This window comes from Megalopta genalis, chromosome 5, assembly GCF_051020955.1.
Source record: "Megalopta genalis isolate 19385.01 chromosome 5, iyMegGena1_principal, whole genome shotgun sequence".
Classification (NCBI taxonomy): Eukaryota; Metazoa; Arthropoda; class Insecta; order Hymenoptera; family Halictidae; genus Megalopta; species Megalopta genalis.
The window spans coordinates 30,114,805-30,132,113 of NC_135017.1; the positions used below are offsets into that span (position 1 = coordinate 30,114,805).

General features: G+C 40.5%; 1 protein-coding gene across 3 annotated transcripts in view; it reads left to right on the plus strand.

Annotated features, from left to right (window-relative positions):
* Imp (IGF-II mRNA-binding protein) overlaps positions 1-17,309 on the plus strand; it is a 157,053-nt gene that overhangs the window by 55,867 nt on the left and 83,877 nt on the right. Inside the window, exons 1-2 of one of the 3 annotated variants that reach the window (XM_033475463.2) lie at positions 2,786-3,963; positions 4,074-4,412. The exons of 1 other annotated variant lie outside the window; for it this stretch is intronic. In XM_033475463.2, coding sequence (XP_033331354.2) covers positions 4,324-4,412 — 89 coding nt within the window. In that variant the 5' untranslated portion in view covers positions 2,786-3,963; positions 4,074-4,323. Of the gene's footprint in view, positions 1-2,785; positions 3,964-4,073; positions 4,413-17,309 lie in introns of those variants that run through there. One more of the 3 variants, XM_033475465.2, reaches the window with a different exon arrangement.

The following is a 17,309-nucleotide window of genomic DNA, read 5'->3' on the forward strand; positions in this document are numbered from 1 at the left end:
AAAGAGAGCTCCGTAACGGAATCAACCCTTTGCCTCCATGGAGAACCAGAAATCCGTATTTTGTCGTTCGGGGGATTTCGCCGTTTCCTTTTCTTTTTTCCGCTATGTTCCGTGCTACACTGTAGGCTCGAGAAAAAAAAAACCCTTACGGTCGTCGATTCGAGAGCTAATGAATCGTGAATCGAAGGTACGTGAAATAACGCACGGCGGTGTCTTTTAGAAAGTACTGGTAGTTGGGCACTTAAAATCTCCCCCTTTCGGGATGCAAGTTGATCAGAGAAGTGCTCTTGATGTCGACGAGCCTAGGGGTGAAGCGTTACATTTCTTAGCTATAGTTGACAAGTTCGATCCGCGAAAACAGCACCACGGGATTAGAAATGAATTTTTTTCTTTTTCAAACAAATACTGCTCGTCGATACCCAGAATTGTCTAGGATGCAATTGGATTTTTAACGTTGCTCGTTTACGTTTACGAATGTCAGCCATTTTAGCAGGATTTCGGATTGTTAACCATTATATGAGCCGTTTATTTTGAAAGCGGCACAAGTAACTCTTTACCGTAATGAGAAGTGGTGATTTTTTAATGTTTATATACGAAATTATTTATACTGAGAAAAATATCAGTATCCTGAGATAACAAATACAAGTAAATCTTCTCGAAAGTTAGCATCCATATTGTTAAACGTGTTAAATATATCGACTTAAAAACAAAGTGACTTATGCCACTTTCAAAATAACCGGCTCATATTATACTACAATTATACTATATTGTATTGTATGTATAGTTCGTATAATTTGCACAGTCGATTTTAATTAAAAGAATATTTGCGGTCAGTTGTTGTACAATTCACGCGTCGAATTCAACTTCTGATGGAACATTTGGTTATGGACTCGTACGAAGATCGTTACAGTGTACTTACTTGGAAAGACTGAACTTCGGAATCTAGGCTTGGCACGGTCTATTTTAATTCAACAAATATTTATACTTGGTCGTTGCATAATTCGGTCTTTAGGTTCAACTTGTAATAGAACGTTAAGTTATGGACTGTTCGAAGATAGTTAAAACGTGTACTTATTCGAAAGGAATGAGGTTAGTTTAGAAACTAGACTTGGACACAGTCCATTTCATTTGAATAATCATTTATACTCACTTGTTGCATAATTCACGCTTTTAGTTCAACTTGTAACAGAAGAACAATAGGTTAGGAACCGTTCGAAGATCGTTAAGACATGTGCTCATTCGAAAAGAGTAAACTTATATTATTTAATAAATTTTTATTGCAGTCCGTTCGAATGATACAAACATTTACTTTCGGTTGTTCTGTAATTCATGTTTTTTCAAATGCAACTTTTAATTGGTAAACTCAGATTATAGACCGTTTGAAGATCGTCAGCCGTTTCCTTATTCGAAACTAGCAAAACTTAAGTTGAAATCTAAGCTCGGGCACAGTCCGTTTCATTAAAAAAAGTTCTTTACACTCACTTGTTGCATAATTCACGCCTTAAGTTCAACTCTAGTGGCATATCAGGTTATGGACCGTTGGAAGATCGTTGGGCGTCCGTTTGTTCGAAAAGAAGGATCTTACCTTGGAATTTAGGCCCGGCCAGGTCAATAATAGAAGGGCGGATGATTGGAGATCGAGGGGAAAACAGAGAAAACCCATTATACATCGTGACTGGACCGGGCTGGAACTCTCGGTTTCGCGTCGGAGTTGAGCGGAAAAACAAGCTGTAGTCTTTACCGGCGCCCATCAGATGGCGGCGCTGCTCGCGACCAATGACTCGCGCCTTTCGGCATTGTGTCCGACCCGGTATATATCTTCGAATTTACGGGAGCATCGAATTGAGCACGGTTTTCGTTCGATAAATTCGACGAAATCTATCGGCTGAACGTGCTTTGCTCAGCGGCGCGCATGTTGGGCGTACAGACGAGAATAGCTATCGGGGCAGCATGGCATTCACAGGAAGAAAATGTCGTTCCGGTTTCGATATACCCACGCAGGATAGTCGAGAGAGCCTTTTCCTATTCACCCCTCCCTGCGGGCTTTACACGCCGGCACGCCGCTAAGTCTTTTGGTGGGGACGAACGGTAAAGCTTCCCCTAGTTGGAGAAGGAGGAACAGTTGAAGTGGAGGGGAGGGAACCTCGAGCCGGGTGGGGGTAGATTGGGCGCGGCCTACGACGGCCGCGCACCGCGTTGTTATAAAAATAATATCAGTATAGCCAGCGCGCTTTCTCGTTAGATATCCCGGCTAATATAGCTGCCGACAGCGTAGCACGCTGCTCCAGCTGTGTGTGTGTGGTCTGTGTGTGCGTTTTTCCCTGTACCTCGACGCCCGTTTACGTTCTTGCGCATCCGATAGATGTGCATAAATCCTCGTGCGAGAATATCTCTGTCTCGACGCGCATTTATGCTCCCATTGATCGTCGCGCGTTCGTCGTGATCGCAACCACTGGTGATCGAAACGGCCGGCCGAAATCCGGGAAAGGGATAAAGAGACAGCGCGCGCGAGCGAGAGCGAGAGAGAGAGAAAGAGAGAGCGATAAGGGTGCTGGAGACGGAATCGTACGGTGGGAGAAAGGGCTGGACAGAGATAAAACGAGAATAGACACCGGGAGGGAGAGAAAGAGAGAGAACACAGAAGCGCGCGCAACAGAGAAAGAGAAAGGGAGGGATAGAGAAAGGGAGAGAGAGTGGGATAGAGAAAGGGAGAGAGTGGGATAGAGAAAGGGAGAGAGTGGGATAGAGAAAGGGAGTGGGATAGAGAAAGGGAGTGGGATAGAGAAAGGGAGAGAGGGAGAGGGTAAGAAGAGAGTAACTGGAGAACGGAGAGGGCGCACCCACGTTTACGTGCGGAGAGAAAGGCCAGTGTCACTTACGAACGCGTACTAAAACGCACGGGAACGGAAGCCAGGTGTCGTAGCGCTTCGTGGTACGCCAGAGTAAAACCGGGCACGGGTGTCTTCGCCACGAGGCCGATTGATCGTCATCCACGTGCGTCGGCGATACGTTTAGTTAGTGCTCGCGTACCATACCGAGACCACGGAACATAACACTCGCCTAGGACACACGCATCGTTTTCTAGTATATCGGTGTTTTTCGGTCGCCTTTCCCGTTGTGTCATCGTTTTTGAAACGGTGTTCATCATTCTTCGGAACACAGACGGAGAAAAACTGGCAGACGGACAAAGTTGGAGATAGGTAGACAGATAGGTAGAGAGAGCGAGAGAGAGAGAGAGAGAGAGGTAGATTGAGAGAGAGTGAGAGCGAGCGTGCGTGCGAGCAGTAGCGGGAACCGGATAACACACGGTCCCGGAATCGTCTCGAGCGACCAATCACGTACGAGCTCTTGGCTGTCTCCTCCGTTCAGTTGGTAAAAGTGCTCGCGCGTCTTCGATACGTGGAGGGATTTCTTGGTTAGTCGGAGAAAGACGGATAGAGGAGGTAGCGCGCGAGTAGGACGCACAAAGTGGTGGTAAGAGGGTAAGGGGAGACCAACGGTAGTAGAAAGCCGAGGAGCACAGACAAGGAGAAAAGTACGAAACTGCTCCACCCGCGCGCGAGTTTCCCTTTGGCGGTGGTTGAGAGAGAACGAGACAGTCGAGAATTCTATCTTGGAGGAGCTAACAGCCGGTGTGTCCGCGGATCATTGCTCTCCGACTCGATATTATTTTTCGTCTACTTTGTTCCATCTCGAACGTTTGGTCACGCGTGATTCGGTGTCGTCATCGCGAGAAAAGGGTGAACACATATACACACACACATCGAGAGAGGAGCGTGCTCGGCTGAAGGAACGACAGAGAAGGAGAGGGGAGTGGGAGAGAGATAGAGGGAGGGAGAGCAGGAGAGGGGGAGAGATACAGGCCCGTGCGGAGGACGAAAGGGGGAGGAACACGCGCGAAGGAGTACGAAATTAAGGAAACGGAGAGGACGCTACTGTCCGGACAGTACGGACAGTGTGCTTGTACGTAGGTCGTGTCGTGTCTTGATCGCGTATACGTCGTGTGTCCTATTTTCATTCTTTTTCTTGGTCTTGTCTCTTACGTTCGTGATCGTTCCGGTCGCGCGAACAAGAAATCAGCCAGTGTTTTAGTGCCAGTGTTTGTCTACCTCAGTCGATTAGCGGCAGCTAACGGCGGAAAGCTGCATTAAAAGATATTTAGAAGAAAAAGAAGAAATATATATATATAGATATATATAATATATAGTAGAATATATATATATATATATTGAACAGTGGTAAACCGCGCCAACTATTTGTTGTAAATAAACCCCGACCGGGTCTTTGTGTGAGATTTACAACGAACGAAACCAGAGATCAACTATGTCCATGGATAAGTTTGCGGAAGGTGGTATGCTGCAGAAAGAAATGGAGCGTTTGGAAATCGAAGAAAAAAACGGCGATACCACGAGGTAAATTAGTCATCCTCTATTTACGAATCTCCGGCCTTCGTATCGTGTTTCCGGTGAGGTTAGAAATTTACCGACACGGCCCCGTCGTCGATCACGCGCACGAATGAAACTTCGCGCCTTTTTCTTTTTTTTTTTTTTATCGATCCAATATACATATACGTGTGCAATAACATTTTATACATCGTTTTTTTACAATCGTTTATTCACATTTCAAATCGTACCTTACGATCTTTTTCTCAAATATTTCCATTTTTGTACGATCGAATGAGAAATTGCTCCTGTTGGGAGTTTTTCGAATTGCTCGAAGCGATCGAAATTACTTCCGGTTTAAAAATAAACTCTTCAATCGACCGAAAGATAACGGAACCCGTGAAACGTATCGCTCGCTTTGCCCGCGCTGTGCCAGGAATCTTTTCGTCCGTGCCGTATGGACATCTTCTCGGGATTAGATGGATATAAACAATCGTGATAAATATTATAGAACAATTATAACGGTGCCTCGTGTCGACGGATCGGACGCGAACGCTTGCCCGCGTGTACACGTCGGCGAACAGGGATCGGCTTTTGAAAGACGCTGAAATATTAACGGTTTTACGCGCCTCTCGGGTTGTGTCCAGTAACTTCTCGTCTATTCGATTTAATTACGTAATACCCGAACTTTTTTCGGCAGGCATTTGATCACGCTCTCTGTATCGCGTCTAAATAAAAGTTTTGTTCGACTCGCGATATACGATTCTTTCATTTTGCGTCGTAGATTTTAATGTCGATTCCTGTACGCAGTCTGTGAATCCTTGGGAAAATTTTCCAGATTTTATAAAATTTCAACTTTCTCTGCTAAAAACGAAATAACAATGTCATCGATTTCAGCCGGTGAACAAAGAATTTTTCTGAATAAAAATTCGCTCGCGTCGTGAACGCAGGTGAATTCGAAGTCTAATTATAAGTCGATCAATTGAACAAATTTGAGATACAAGCGTCGGACAGGTACGAAACGATTTTTTCGCTTCTGCGTAACCTGTTGGTCGGTCGCGTAATAGAATTTTATTGTATCGATCGGTTCTCTCCGGGAACCGGATTTTTAAACGAAAGAATTTCCTTAAAGTGTGCTGCGGCGCCAAGACTCGTTATCAGTGTCCGTTGTTTCGTAAGAACTGATTCACTCGCCCGATATCTCCGAAAATTGTACGGCGGACCACGCCGCCAGAAGATGACCGTTCCCGTTAAACGACTTGTTTTTCTGGATCGTTTCGGCCAACGATAAATAATTATTCATATAAGAAGACTCTTCCGCCTTGGTAAATTATATATCTTCGTCCTCCTTTCGGGAATACCGCGAGCCAGGGCGCGGATAGATACGAAATATTAGTTTACAGCAGCGCCTGTTGTGACACTGATTTTGTAATTAAACAGAACTAGTCGGCAGTACACAAGCGAAGATGGAGTCTCCCGAGGTTTTTCAGTCGCTTAATTCGGCAATGGCGTCGGAGACACATTCTTCGCGCGTAACGACAGTTGTGTATTATTTTCTTTTTTTCGCCGTTACTTGTCTCGGCGTACACGTTGAATAACTATAGGCGGTTTGTTTTTCTTTTCGCCGGCCGTGGCCTTGATATTCGCACGTGGCGCAGCCTCGCGACTCACGATCGTCCCAGAATTTCGAAGTCAATAGCAGGAAATGAAAATTCCACGGTTGGCGCCTATTTAAACTTCACCGGATAGACAGGCTCTCCGGCTGTGTTCTAATTAATTCTATCGGCCGTGCGATACATACGGTGTGTGTTGCGCGCCAGAAAGTTTGGGCAGCCGCGATGATTAACGGTTTGCCGCCATGTTGGTCGTTAGCGAGAAATTCCTTGTGGTTTTCGGACGATTCTCGCCGGAAATAATCAAGCCCGACATACAGATTTCGGTCGTCGAAAACGTTGAAAAATTCGTGAAACTCTAAAAAATAAATTAGTAACTAATTTTCTTGTAAAAAAAATCTTCGATTTGTATTGCTAGAATTTTTGCTGAAACTATTTTTCAAGGGCAACGACGCGCTCGTTCCCTCGCAGATACATACAAAATCGGAAAATATTCTGTGTTAAAATAATGAAATATTTTTGCAAACAAGCCAACGCGAGTTTGAAATCAACCGCGCGAAAGTTGCGATAAACATGGAATCTCGCTTTTCATAATTCGAAGGAAAGCAGAGATTGAATTGCCAATTTAACGACGGAGGTAGGGGATTCGCTTCAACCCGGATCTTTGACTGCCGGCTGACTGCTTTAGCCAATTAAGCTGTCCAGGCCGTCGACGAATTCTTTTTCCTTAAGCCTCGTATCCTGTCGAATGAGCACACGCGGATAAAAGGTCTCGGGTAAAATCCGAAGGAGTCGCGATAGAGGTCGCCAGAAGAAAATTCGATCTTAACGCCTGTTTTTTTTCTTTTTGTTTTAATTCATTTCGCTTAATTAAATTAGTAGAGTCGTTCGTGTACAGCCAGCGATGCAAAGGCGTTAAGGAGCAAGCTAGTGGAAAATTATATTATTATTTTATATTATAATTAATTATATAATAATAATAATTATATTATATTATTAATGTGCCACACACAATAAAAATATTCCACGTTTTCATCTATTTTGTATACTAATGCTGTGTGCTCTAGATACTACATTATCTTAGATATTTTAACTTCCAACGAGATATTTCTCTGGTACGCGGAAAAATAGTACAAGTTGAATTTTTAATCACATAAACTTTGAAACTTCTTGCAATATGCAAAGTAGAATTAGGAATTTGATGTGAGAAAATAACAACGACGTCACACATCACTATGGATAATAAAATTCATCGATAGTTAGTTTCAGTTTATAGAACGATATTTTCACAGCAAATGGTCCAATATGTATTTTTAGATAATGGAGAAGAGGTTCCAATGTGGGATGATACCATATCTCCAGTTTTTGGACTAGGAAAATCTTTTTATTGAATTTATCGAAGCTCGTATTTGATGGACAATTTAATTGTGATTTGTTGGAAGTTTCTTTTTCGTTATTGAACGATTTGCTATCTAAGTATAGTTACACAGATTTGGTCCTCGTTCTCTGCTAAGGTAACAAAACCTTCGAAATCTTATGGCGTTTTTGGGTACTTTTGAGATAGCTATAGAAACACGTCAAATACAGGAATAATCTAATCGGATAAGATAAAAATCGTTCCTAGATTCTACGTAGGTAATAAAAGCAAAGTGTGTAACCGACTAAATGAGAAGCATTAATGAGATAAATCATTGGTATTCTGCGAATTTTCTGATTCTACGCTATAAAATGATTTTCATTCAATTCAAATTAGATCAATAAATTACTATTGTAGATGATTGTTCTATTATTATCTTCGCGACAATTACTTTCCTCGTATTTTAATTGAGAAATGGAAGTTACATAAGCTGTTGAAAATTAAGAAATTCTTTTAAATAAACATAGCGACACAAGTATAAATCAATACGCTGTAACATTTTCCATTTTTTCCCCTCGCGTTATGATTACCATCGGAGGTAACATTTTTTTTCTCGAGCAATACGTATACAGAAAAATCAATAATTATTTCAAGTTCTGTGCTGCGGAACTTTTTGCAAATCAAAATCCAATGAACCGTATAAAATCGTACAAAACTGAAACAGAGTATTATCGTGGCTGTATTAGTCTCTCCTATCTTATTTCCTCAACATTCCTCAAATCTTTAGTTTTCACATGGAAATAAACGTTCTCCCGAAAGGGACCGGAAAAACTGCGATTAATAATTGAAATTAGCGAATATCTCAAAGTTAATACACTAATCGAAAGAACGAACTTGGGGAGCAAAAGTTTCATCCGCATTTTTCGGACCTATTGTACAAATTACGCTGGGTTTTTCCAGCAGCTTAATTGTCTTTGCAATCGATATACTAGACGATTTATAGAAAAATAATCTGTACGCGATTCATCGAGAATAGAAGAAGAAAAGGAAGATCGGGAGCGAAGCAGCGCGGTGGTCGTGCGACCGCAGTTCGTGGCTCTATCTTCTGGTGAAAACGCGCAGTACAAGCTTTTTCCGCATCGGTAACGTAGGTGTCTGTGCGTGCCGGGTAATGGCGGAAAATTCGAACGAAGGAACTATACCGATTACCGTTCGCGCGCTTCGAACTTCTCCCGATCGCGAAATCGAGCGACACTACAAAAACAAAAACAAAAAAACTATATACACGAAACGCGAAGGAAAGCTTGCTCCGATTATCGCGTATAAAAATATTATGCGAACGAATAATATATTTTTATACGTCGCTGAAACGGCGAGTCGGTCGAAGCTATAAATAAATCTTCGCTTGCAATTCAGAAATTCACTTTCATATCCGTGGAAGAACCGTCCTCATTGTTGAGCGGAGGTAATAAAAGAAACATTCTCATGTTAAAACTTCTTTTTATGACACGTACAAAAGAAACTTGACTATGGGCCAGACCCAGAAGGTGCTGTCCCGCCTTTCGAGGATTAAAGACGAGAAGAATTCAATCTCTCGGAGGCCGCAGGGCTTTCCTATTTAACGGTAAAACTTCTGTGAAGTTCGTAGGAACATGCTTTTCCATGTTCCTGGGGATTGTCTTCTTTCGGATACCTGTCTACACGGGGAGTATCGATCACCAAGGAAAAGGTAACGTGTGGAACCGTTTTTAACAGCTTACCTGTCCACGGTCGTCCGAGGGGAATCGCCTTCTCGGAAAATCCCGGGAAACGATTCAGGTATATATAGTCCTTCTGCACTGTCACGGTCACTTTGTGCGCCGCGGTTCGATTGTGTTTCGAAAGGCTCACGCTGATTTCTAGGAAGGCTGGAATTAGTTGCCGAAGACCTTACCTTTCTCTACCTGCGTTTCAAGTCCTTGAGCATAACCGAAATCGTCGCGTATATTTCACCTTTTGATCGGCACGTTGCAACACCGCCCGTTGCGAAACCCACGTTTTCCTAGCTTTCGCGTTAGGCCAACTGCTCGCGCCGCTTCGGACGTTCTTTTTTTCTTTTTTTCTTCTTTTTCTTTTCGTTCTTTTTCTGCGCCGTTGAACGCGTCGAATTCTCAAGGGGAAATAGAAACTCGAAACAGTTTTGAAAGTAACGTTTCTGATGATAAAGTTGAAGTTACAAATTTTCAGCGGCCCACGAAACTGTTGGTACAATTTTCAGAATGCTATAACTTTTTTTTTTATGCTGGACCGAACGTTTTCATTTTCTTCTTTTTTATCACGTTTTTTTACTTTTTATCCGAGCCTACAATGAACATTTAAACAATAGATTTTGTAGATGAAGTTCTGTAGAACATGAGCTTTTCATTTTTTATTTGTTATTTCAAGTAATAGCTAAATTGAAAAATAGTATTTTGGTCATCGTCTGGTAGATTAGTCCCTCTATCATCTAAAGAAAAATATATTTAATCTACTTTTTAAAAAAGTTATTATTATAGCTAAATTGAAAAATAGTATTTCGGTCATCGTCTGGTAGACTAGTCCCTCTATCATCTAAAGAAAAATATATTTAATCTACTTTTTAAAAAAGTTATTGCGTTTGAAAGAAAAGATGTACGAACCATAAACGAATTATAAATTTAAAAAATTTTTTAAGACATATAGTTTCAAGTAGCCCAGCAAGAAATTTCACTAATACTTCGTGTTTTCTTTGAATACTTCATGAATCAGTCAAATTTTTGTATTTTGAGTATCAAACGGTTTCAGATCTTCACAATTTCTCAGAGCATTTAAATACTAGTAGCGATGCTAAAATATTCGTACAAAGTATCGCTTAGATTGTAATTTGAGTCCCTAAGCAGGGAAAAGATCCCTGTTCTTAAGCCAGCGCGGGATACACGCAAGTCTGGCAGATTAGCATAACGTTTATTTATTATTTATTGCACGCATCTAACGGATAGTAAAACAGTTTTTACGCTCGTGAAAGTAAGATTGTATCGGCAATTTTTCGCAGATACGATAGCGTTTCGTACAATACCCCGAGACGAACGCATCCTAGCGTAGAAATGGCTGGCGCCTTCCGTAGGGTGGATGGCCGCCATTTGCAAATCAGCCTTCACCGCCACGCACGTTCATTAGCATACAAGTTGATACCAGTTGAACTACCATCGTGTTACGACATCTCTCGACGGTTCTGGTTTATTTTCCCTATTAACGGACTTTAACATCAATTTTTGCGTCACCGCTGGATTCTTTGTTTTTTTCCTACCTGAAATACTATGCGAATCGCGAATCTATGTATATGTCTCTTACAACACCGTGAAAAAAGACTCTTCCCATTTGATTTCTATTTACATCGTTGTTGCTAGGTTTCGCTGTTCACTTCTGAACTTAAAACTAGTTCGTAACATTTTACGTTGCCCTTTAAGATGGCGCTTCCGGTTGGAGGTTCGTGAAACGCGTTACGAATTTTCACCGGCGCGTTTTATTAATAATTCTTCGGATTGGTTCAACTGTAGGGTTTCTTAAATATTATTACGCTTCGATATATTTTTCGAATTTTAATGCATTAGTGGAAATGTTAATAATTTAGAGTCGCACAGAAATGCAACGATTTTGCTGTTTTTCTATTTTGCAATTGCGGATCTTGATGCGAATTAAAGATTGGAGATTCGCGAGATTTTGTAATCTGGTAAAAATATTAATAATACTACTATTATTATAATAATACTATTATAATACTGATAATATTAATAATACTACTACTAATAATATATTAATAATACTACTAATAATAATATATTAATAATATTACTAATAATAATATTAATACTACTACTACTACTATAATAATAATACTACTATTTGATACTTCACTCACTAATTTTTGTCACATACACGTAAAATCTGCATTAAGAAAATATGTTGCTTAGATGAAACACATTGTAAACGAAACTAAGTAAACTGAAACAGAAATCAGTGACAATATTCAAAGAATTCAGGAAATATATTATTTGTGAATTATTAAAAATAATCGAAAGGGAAAGAAATGTCTAATCACTTCGTGCTTCTTGCATTTAATGCGCAAAATATTTCAACAAAATGAACATTTCGCACTCAAATTTTTATAGACAGAGTTAAATATCTAGCCACCTTCTGTGTTTTACAATTAACCCTTAACCGCGGACACTGCGTCTGGCAGGATTCTACTGTAAACATTATTGCTTATTAACGCGTTTCCTTTTTCTTTTTTACAAGTTTGTTTTCTACGCGTAACTATGAAATATATCGCAATAAAAATGTGCACTACAAGTTACGTCCAATTTCCTTGCAGAAATTAATATCATATTCATTTTGTAAATGCACACTGACGCACCGATAAAAATTATAAATAATAAAAACGGAAATTAATAAATTATGGAAATTCTATAGATCAGAAAACACTGTTTAGATTTCAAGTTAAAACAGCATCGGGTGTAAAGAGTTCATGCAGATCGATCGTACTTCGCATAAAGTATCGCAGCAAACCGATATACATTTCCGTGCAAATTTTGCAGCGATCTCGTCGAAACGCGAGCAATCGCGACGAAATCGGAAAATCGAAAGACCGCGCGAACATCGTTTGCGTTCTATCGCGAAGTGCCCGAAGTTGATTCGGCGGCCGGTGCAGCCGTAGTGTGGCAACTGCTGACAGCAAATTGGAGCAGGGTGCATTAGCCCCGCGATAATTGTGGAATTCTCCCGGGTCAGCTTGTTCCGAAGTTCTTTGCACCTCCTTTGTCTTCGTCGGGAGTGTACCGCGACGAACGAGAGAAAAAGAAAAGGGAAGAGAAAAAGGAGACACAATCGGTACCCCGTGGCTAGCTGGCTGGTCTTCTTCTTCTTCTTCTTCTTCGGCTAGTCTTTCGTCTTCCGTCATCGCAGCCGTTCTCGGAACGGCAAACGAATCCGCAAAGAACTCTCGCGCCGCAGTCAGCGGTTTCTTCCGGTGTTAACGATCCTCTTATCACCGGCTGCACGAGAATAAACGGCGAAAGTTACATTTTATTCGCGGTCTTCGCTGCCCGCGAGAAAGCGAACACGCGCGGTTCCCGCGATCATGAATCACGTGACGCGCATCGACCCGCCATTTCTCTTCCGATCAGGGTGATCAGTCGCGTTTACGATTTAATCATTGCCCAGACGATTTTACGGTAAAGATATCGCATTCTCGTGTTCCATTTGGTACATATTGTTATTGTACGAACAGCAAACTTAAAATAACAAGTTTACATTTTTCTACATGCATTTTGAGAATTGGTAAAACCAGCGAGACGAACAAATGACTCAAAACGTAACAACTTTTACAACAATGTACAATTTACGAAAATACCTACAGTATGCTTTGATTTTACATGATTTTTATTGCATTTCGTGAATATGAAATGAAGCTTTTTTTATTTGTTTAACTGAATTTTATTTGTCACGCAAACGCGTCCTAAGAATTATATTAAACAGTTACATAAAAAGAGAAACGAGAAAGAAAATTTGTAACATTTAAAGTCTTTCGCTTCAACATTTTGCACGGAATATTTCGAACGCGAATCGAGATGCAAACAAATTCGACAACGCAAAGAACATTTCGAAGCGATGGAACAATTTTTTGCGTCGCTTCAGAGCCACCCTTCGATTCAATTCGGTCGCGAAATAGAAGACGCTGCAAAATTCTCTCCTTTTTTTTCCCCCTCCCGTCGTCCTGTTGGTAAACGAAGGTCACGTGAGCCTACGCAAAGAGCGCCGCATCTGACTCGTTTAACTTTGAGCTTTCCGTTAACTACCTTTCGCGTGTATATCTCGAGTGGCGGCAAAGCACCGTGACGCAAAGCTGCAAGAAGGAGGAACAAGTGGTGAAACGAGCTTTTTCTCTCTTTTCTTTGCGTTCCGCTTTCTGTCTCAAGATTGACGCCACAGTCTCAAAGAACATTAGCAAACCATTGGCTTTCAACTTCCGCGGTTAATTTTTTCGTAATTGAAACAATTATACTGTTCCGCGAGCCCCTCTTTTCAGAGACCACAGAACACGCAAAGATAATGGCCGGGTATTTTACGCGGGGGAATAGATTCCGAATCGATCGGCGACGTTCGAGCCAAATGAACGGATGAAGGACTTCAATGGCCACTTCTCGTTGCGTTCAACGCTAATCTCTTTTAGATTCGTTCGGTCTATTTTAGGATTCGTTTCCGGCATTTAGCGACGCTTCTATTTCGATCGTGGAACACTTAAAACCGTAACACTTGTTGCAATTCGTTCCTCCGGTTTTGAGAAACTTCGTCGAACAGCCTTGAGAATTATTGAGAAAGGGAGAAGCAATGAATTTCGTATGAAAATTGCGGAGTTTCATGCAAAGTAAACATTGTCCGCGTAGATTGCAAAACAGACGAGTCGAGTATAATTTTAATTCTTTCTTTAATAATTTTCATAATTTGTAATTAGTACATCAACATTTATGGTTTCATTTAATGGTTTCGCTGTTTCCCGTTCCACCCACCCATTTTCGCTATGAATAATTAACAGTGTTAGAAACGAATTTATGTAATAGAGCGAAACGAAATTAGACAGCATTGTATTATTTACCAGAAGCTGTACAGTGTTTCTAATACAAACTATGCAAAATTAGTTAAAATTACGGGTGAAAAATCATGATGAGATGACAATAATAATAATAATGATTTTGCTCAAATCGATTTTAACCAGCCGCGATTTTTTAACCCACCGAGTTTCTGTGCCTCATTACGTGTCCCGATTTCTCTACACTAATCCTTTGAATAGGATCTCACTTTGGCTGACACTTTACACTAACGACATTGACTTCATCGATGATTTCAATAAATTTCAATATCAACTCTCTAATGTTACGAGAAGCTAGGATGTTCAATTTGCGTTTGTTTTGTATATTGTAATCATATTGTATTCATTTATATTTTATTACCATCATCATCATTATTATTATTGTTATTACATTATTTTTATATTCCCGTTAAATTTTTGTAGTCATTTTTTAGCTGTCGTTGCTAAATAAATAAGTATTATGAAAATCCGTGCTGCAGTGGATTTTACAACTGAAAGGGCCGGGCCCTTTGGTAATCAAGATTTGATACGAAGAATCCCCCCTCCCCCGAGTCTCGAAGGAGGAAATAATTTTCAAAAAAATCCGTTATGAATTTATGGGAAGAGGGACCTCGCGCAATAGCGCTTGATCAGAACGGTGGTAGGGCGAGTGGCGAGCGGGCGCGGGCGGCTCGGTAAAAAGAGAGAAAGCCGCGAGGAATGACGCGGCGCGCACCAGAGTCAGGCCCGTACGAAATTTTAATTAAATTTCATAATCTGGAGACGACGCTGTCCCGCGCATTGTCAGCAACGGGACTTAAGCTTTTGTCGCGTGGACGAGCGACGAGACTCGTCCTCGTAGAATATGTTGATGCCGCACGCTCTCGCCCTCGTTCTGCACCGAAATGACTGTACCGCCGGCGCGCAGTACATTTAATTAATTCTCGGCTGGTCTACCAACGGCACCGAGACGCCGACGTTTTTTTTCCCCCCCGCCCGTAAATAGCCACGTTCCCTAAATTCGATTAAAACTATAATCAGCGTCGTCGCGCGGGATGAACGGCGGCCGGGGGGGACGACGGGGGTGGAGGAAATCGCGAAATTGGAAACGGTTTTCATTTATTTTCCTTCTCGTTTTTTTTTCAACGTTTATTTTGTACTCGGTTGCGCGTATTTATTTCTTCGGCTTTTTCTTTTTTTTCTTTTTTTTCGTTTTTAGGTTGTAACGGATGTCCAGAAATGTCGGTACGCTGATTTCTGATACGCGAAATTCAGCGCGCGAATCTCCGTATAGACTTTAGGAAAATTGTGTTCGAGTCGGCAGAATTGGATTTGAAATTATGTTATTAATTTTGAATCTTTTGCGCTCTCGAAGTTATTTTAACTCGAAATCCAAGACATTTTTACCGATCTTCGATATTTCAATTTGATATGGTTTATTACACTATTTGCCCATGAAATTCAAGCTATTGGCTCGTAAAATATTTACATTTTTAACAGTTCCTAAAATACGAAGAAATTTGATAATGTTAAAATGATTTTGAAACGTGGTAGAGACATTTTTAGTGGCGCCGCGGAGTCGCCATTCGACTGCGAAGGGTTGATATATTCAGTGTACCGGATATTTGGTTAGGACCAGAGCAAAATGTGAGGTCTAAATACATCTTAAATTTTCGGTTTTTATTTCAATAAATAAATTATGCACTTTATCTCTTTGCAATCGAATGTGTCGGGCACAAAACTGCCGATAATTGTGACCCTTTAAAAAGCATATAAAAGTATAAATATCGTTATTTTAATATCACGTTTCTCACAACTAATTTAAATTGTCACATGGCCGTGTTATTTGTTAAAAAGTTATTCACCAATTTGCTCGCGTCATCCCCTATATACATCGTTCCAAGCTTCGTTGAAAAACCGCTCGCCCCTCTTGTCAGTGCAAGCAATATGATAGAACCGTTGAGTTCTTAACTTATTAGATTCACACTTGTACTTCTAGATAGCATCTTTCGTAATAAAATCGTCAAGTTAAATATAACTGGACGGTTGATACTCGTGAAGCTTAATTAACTCGACCAACTGTACACATACGCACACCGTCCACAAGTTTCCCGACTCTTACACATTCGCGAATATCGTTCGAATATCTTTCGAATATAGCTTATTTTATGGATTAATTATGTTGTCCTACAAACTTAATGTTATTCTTGCACATTATGAGCAATATTTATTAGCAAACAGTGTCGCTTTAATTGTTTAAGCATACATTGGTCTGTTTAGCAGGAAAGTTTCACAACTTCAATCTGAGACACTTCAACAATTCAAGGAATATTGTTTATTGATAGGCATTGATCATAATGTCCAAGAATAACGTTGAGCTTTTAGGACAGTATAATTAATCCATAAAATAAACTACATTTCTAAGACATTTGAACGATATTTACGAATATTTAAATATCCGGAAAATTATGGACACAGTGTATTTATGTATTACGTGTCTGAGTATCAAAATTTCATAGTAAAACTATAATAGGGTAAAACGTGCATATCATACTTAATGACCTAATATCTCCGCTATGGGAGAAGCGATCGTAACGTAAAACGTCACCGAAAAAACGTTTCTTTCATACGTGTCCAAAATCAGCTGTCAGTTAATTAAATTTTCTCGGAAGGCAGCGCGCGCGATTGTCAGGACAGACGAGGGGTGGAATGCAGTTTACTCTGCCCAAGATAAATGCATTTAAACGTCACGCTATTCGCGCAAACTTACCCACCGGGGGCCTGCGAACGTCTTTCAAAATAGATTAATACAAAATTTACCGTTCGAGTGCATGACACGGTTGACACGAATATCTAACGTGCATTATTTTATAATTTCCGGCACGGAACGTGCAGCTTACCCGACAGCTTGTCCATTCGAATTCCGCTAAATGCACGTCTCAAAAACCTGCCTTCGCGATCCAATGTAGCGAAGACGGTATTTTCAATGTCTCCAAAATTTTTACTTTTATTTCCGATCATCCTTTTAAGCCTAACACAGCTGTACTTGGTTTTTTGACATTACTAGATACGTTTCGAGTAACGTTGTAATATTTACACAACTGATTCATCCAGTTTGCAAGTAAAATTATAATAGAACCTCTGATAATCGTGTAAATAGCTCAATCTTAAGGTGTAAGTAAACTACGGATTTTATTCGCTTGTAGCAAAAGTGAGTTAAAAAGATACAAAACGGTAAAAACGTTTAAGAAATTTGGAAACACTGTTGTACTATCTTCAACTGATTAAAATGATTAAGTAACGAAATAAATATCTATATAGCACCTGTATATTTT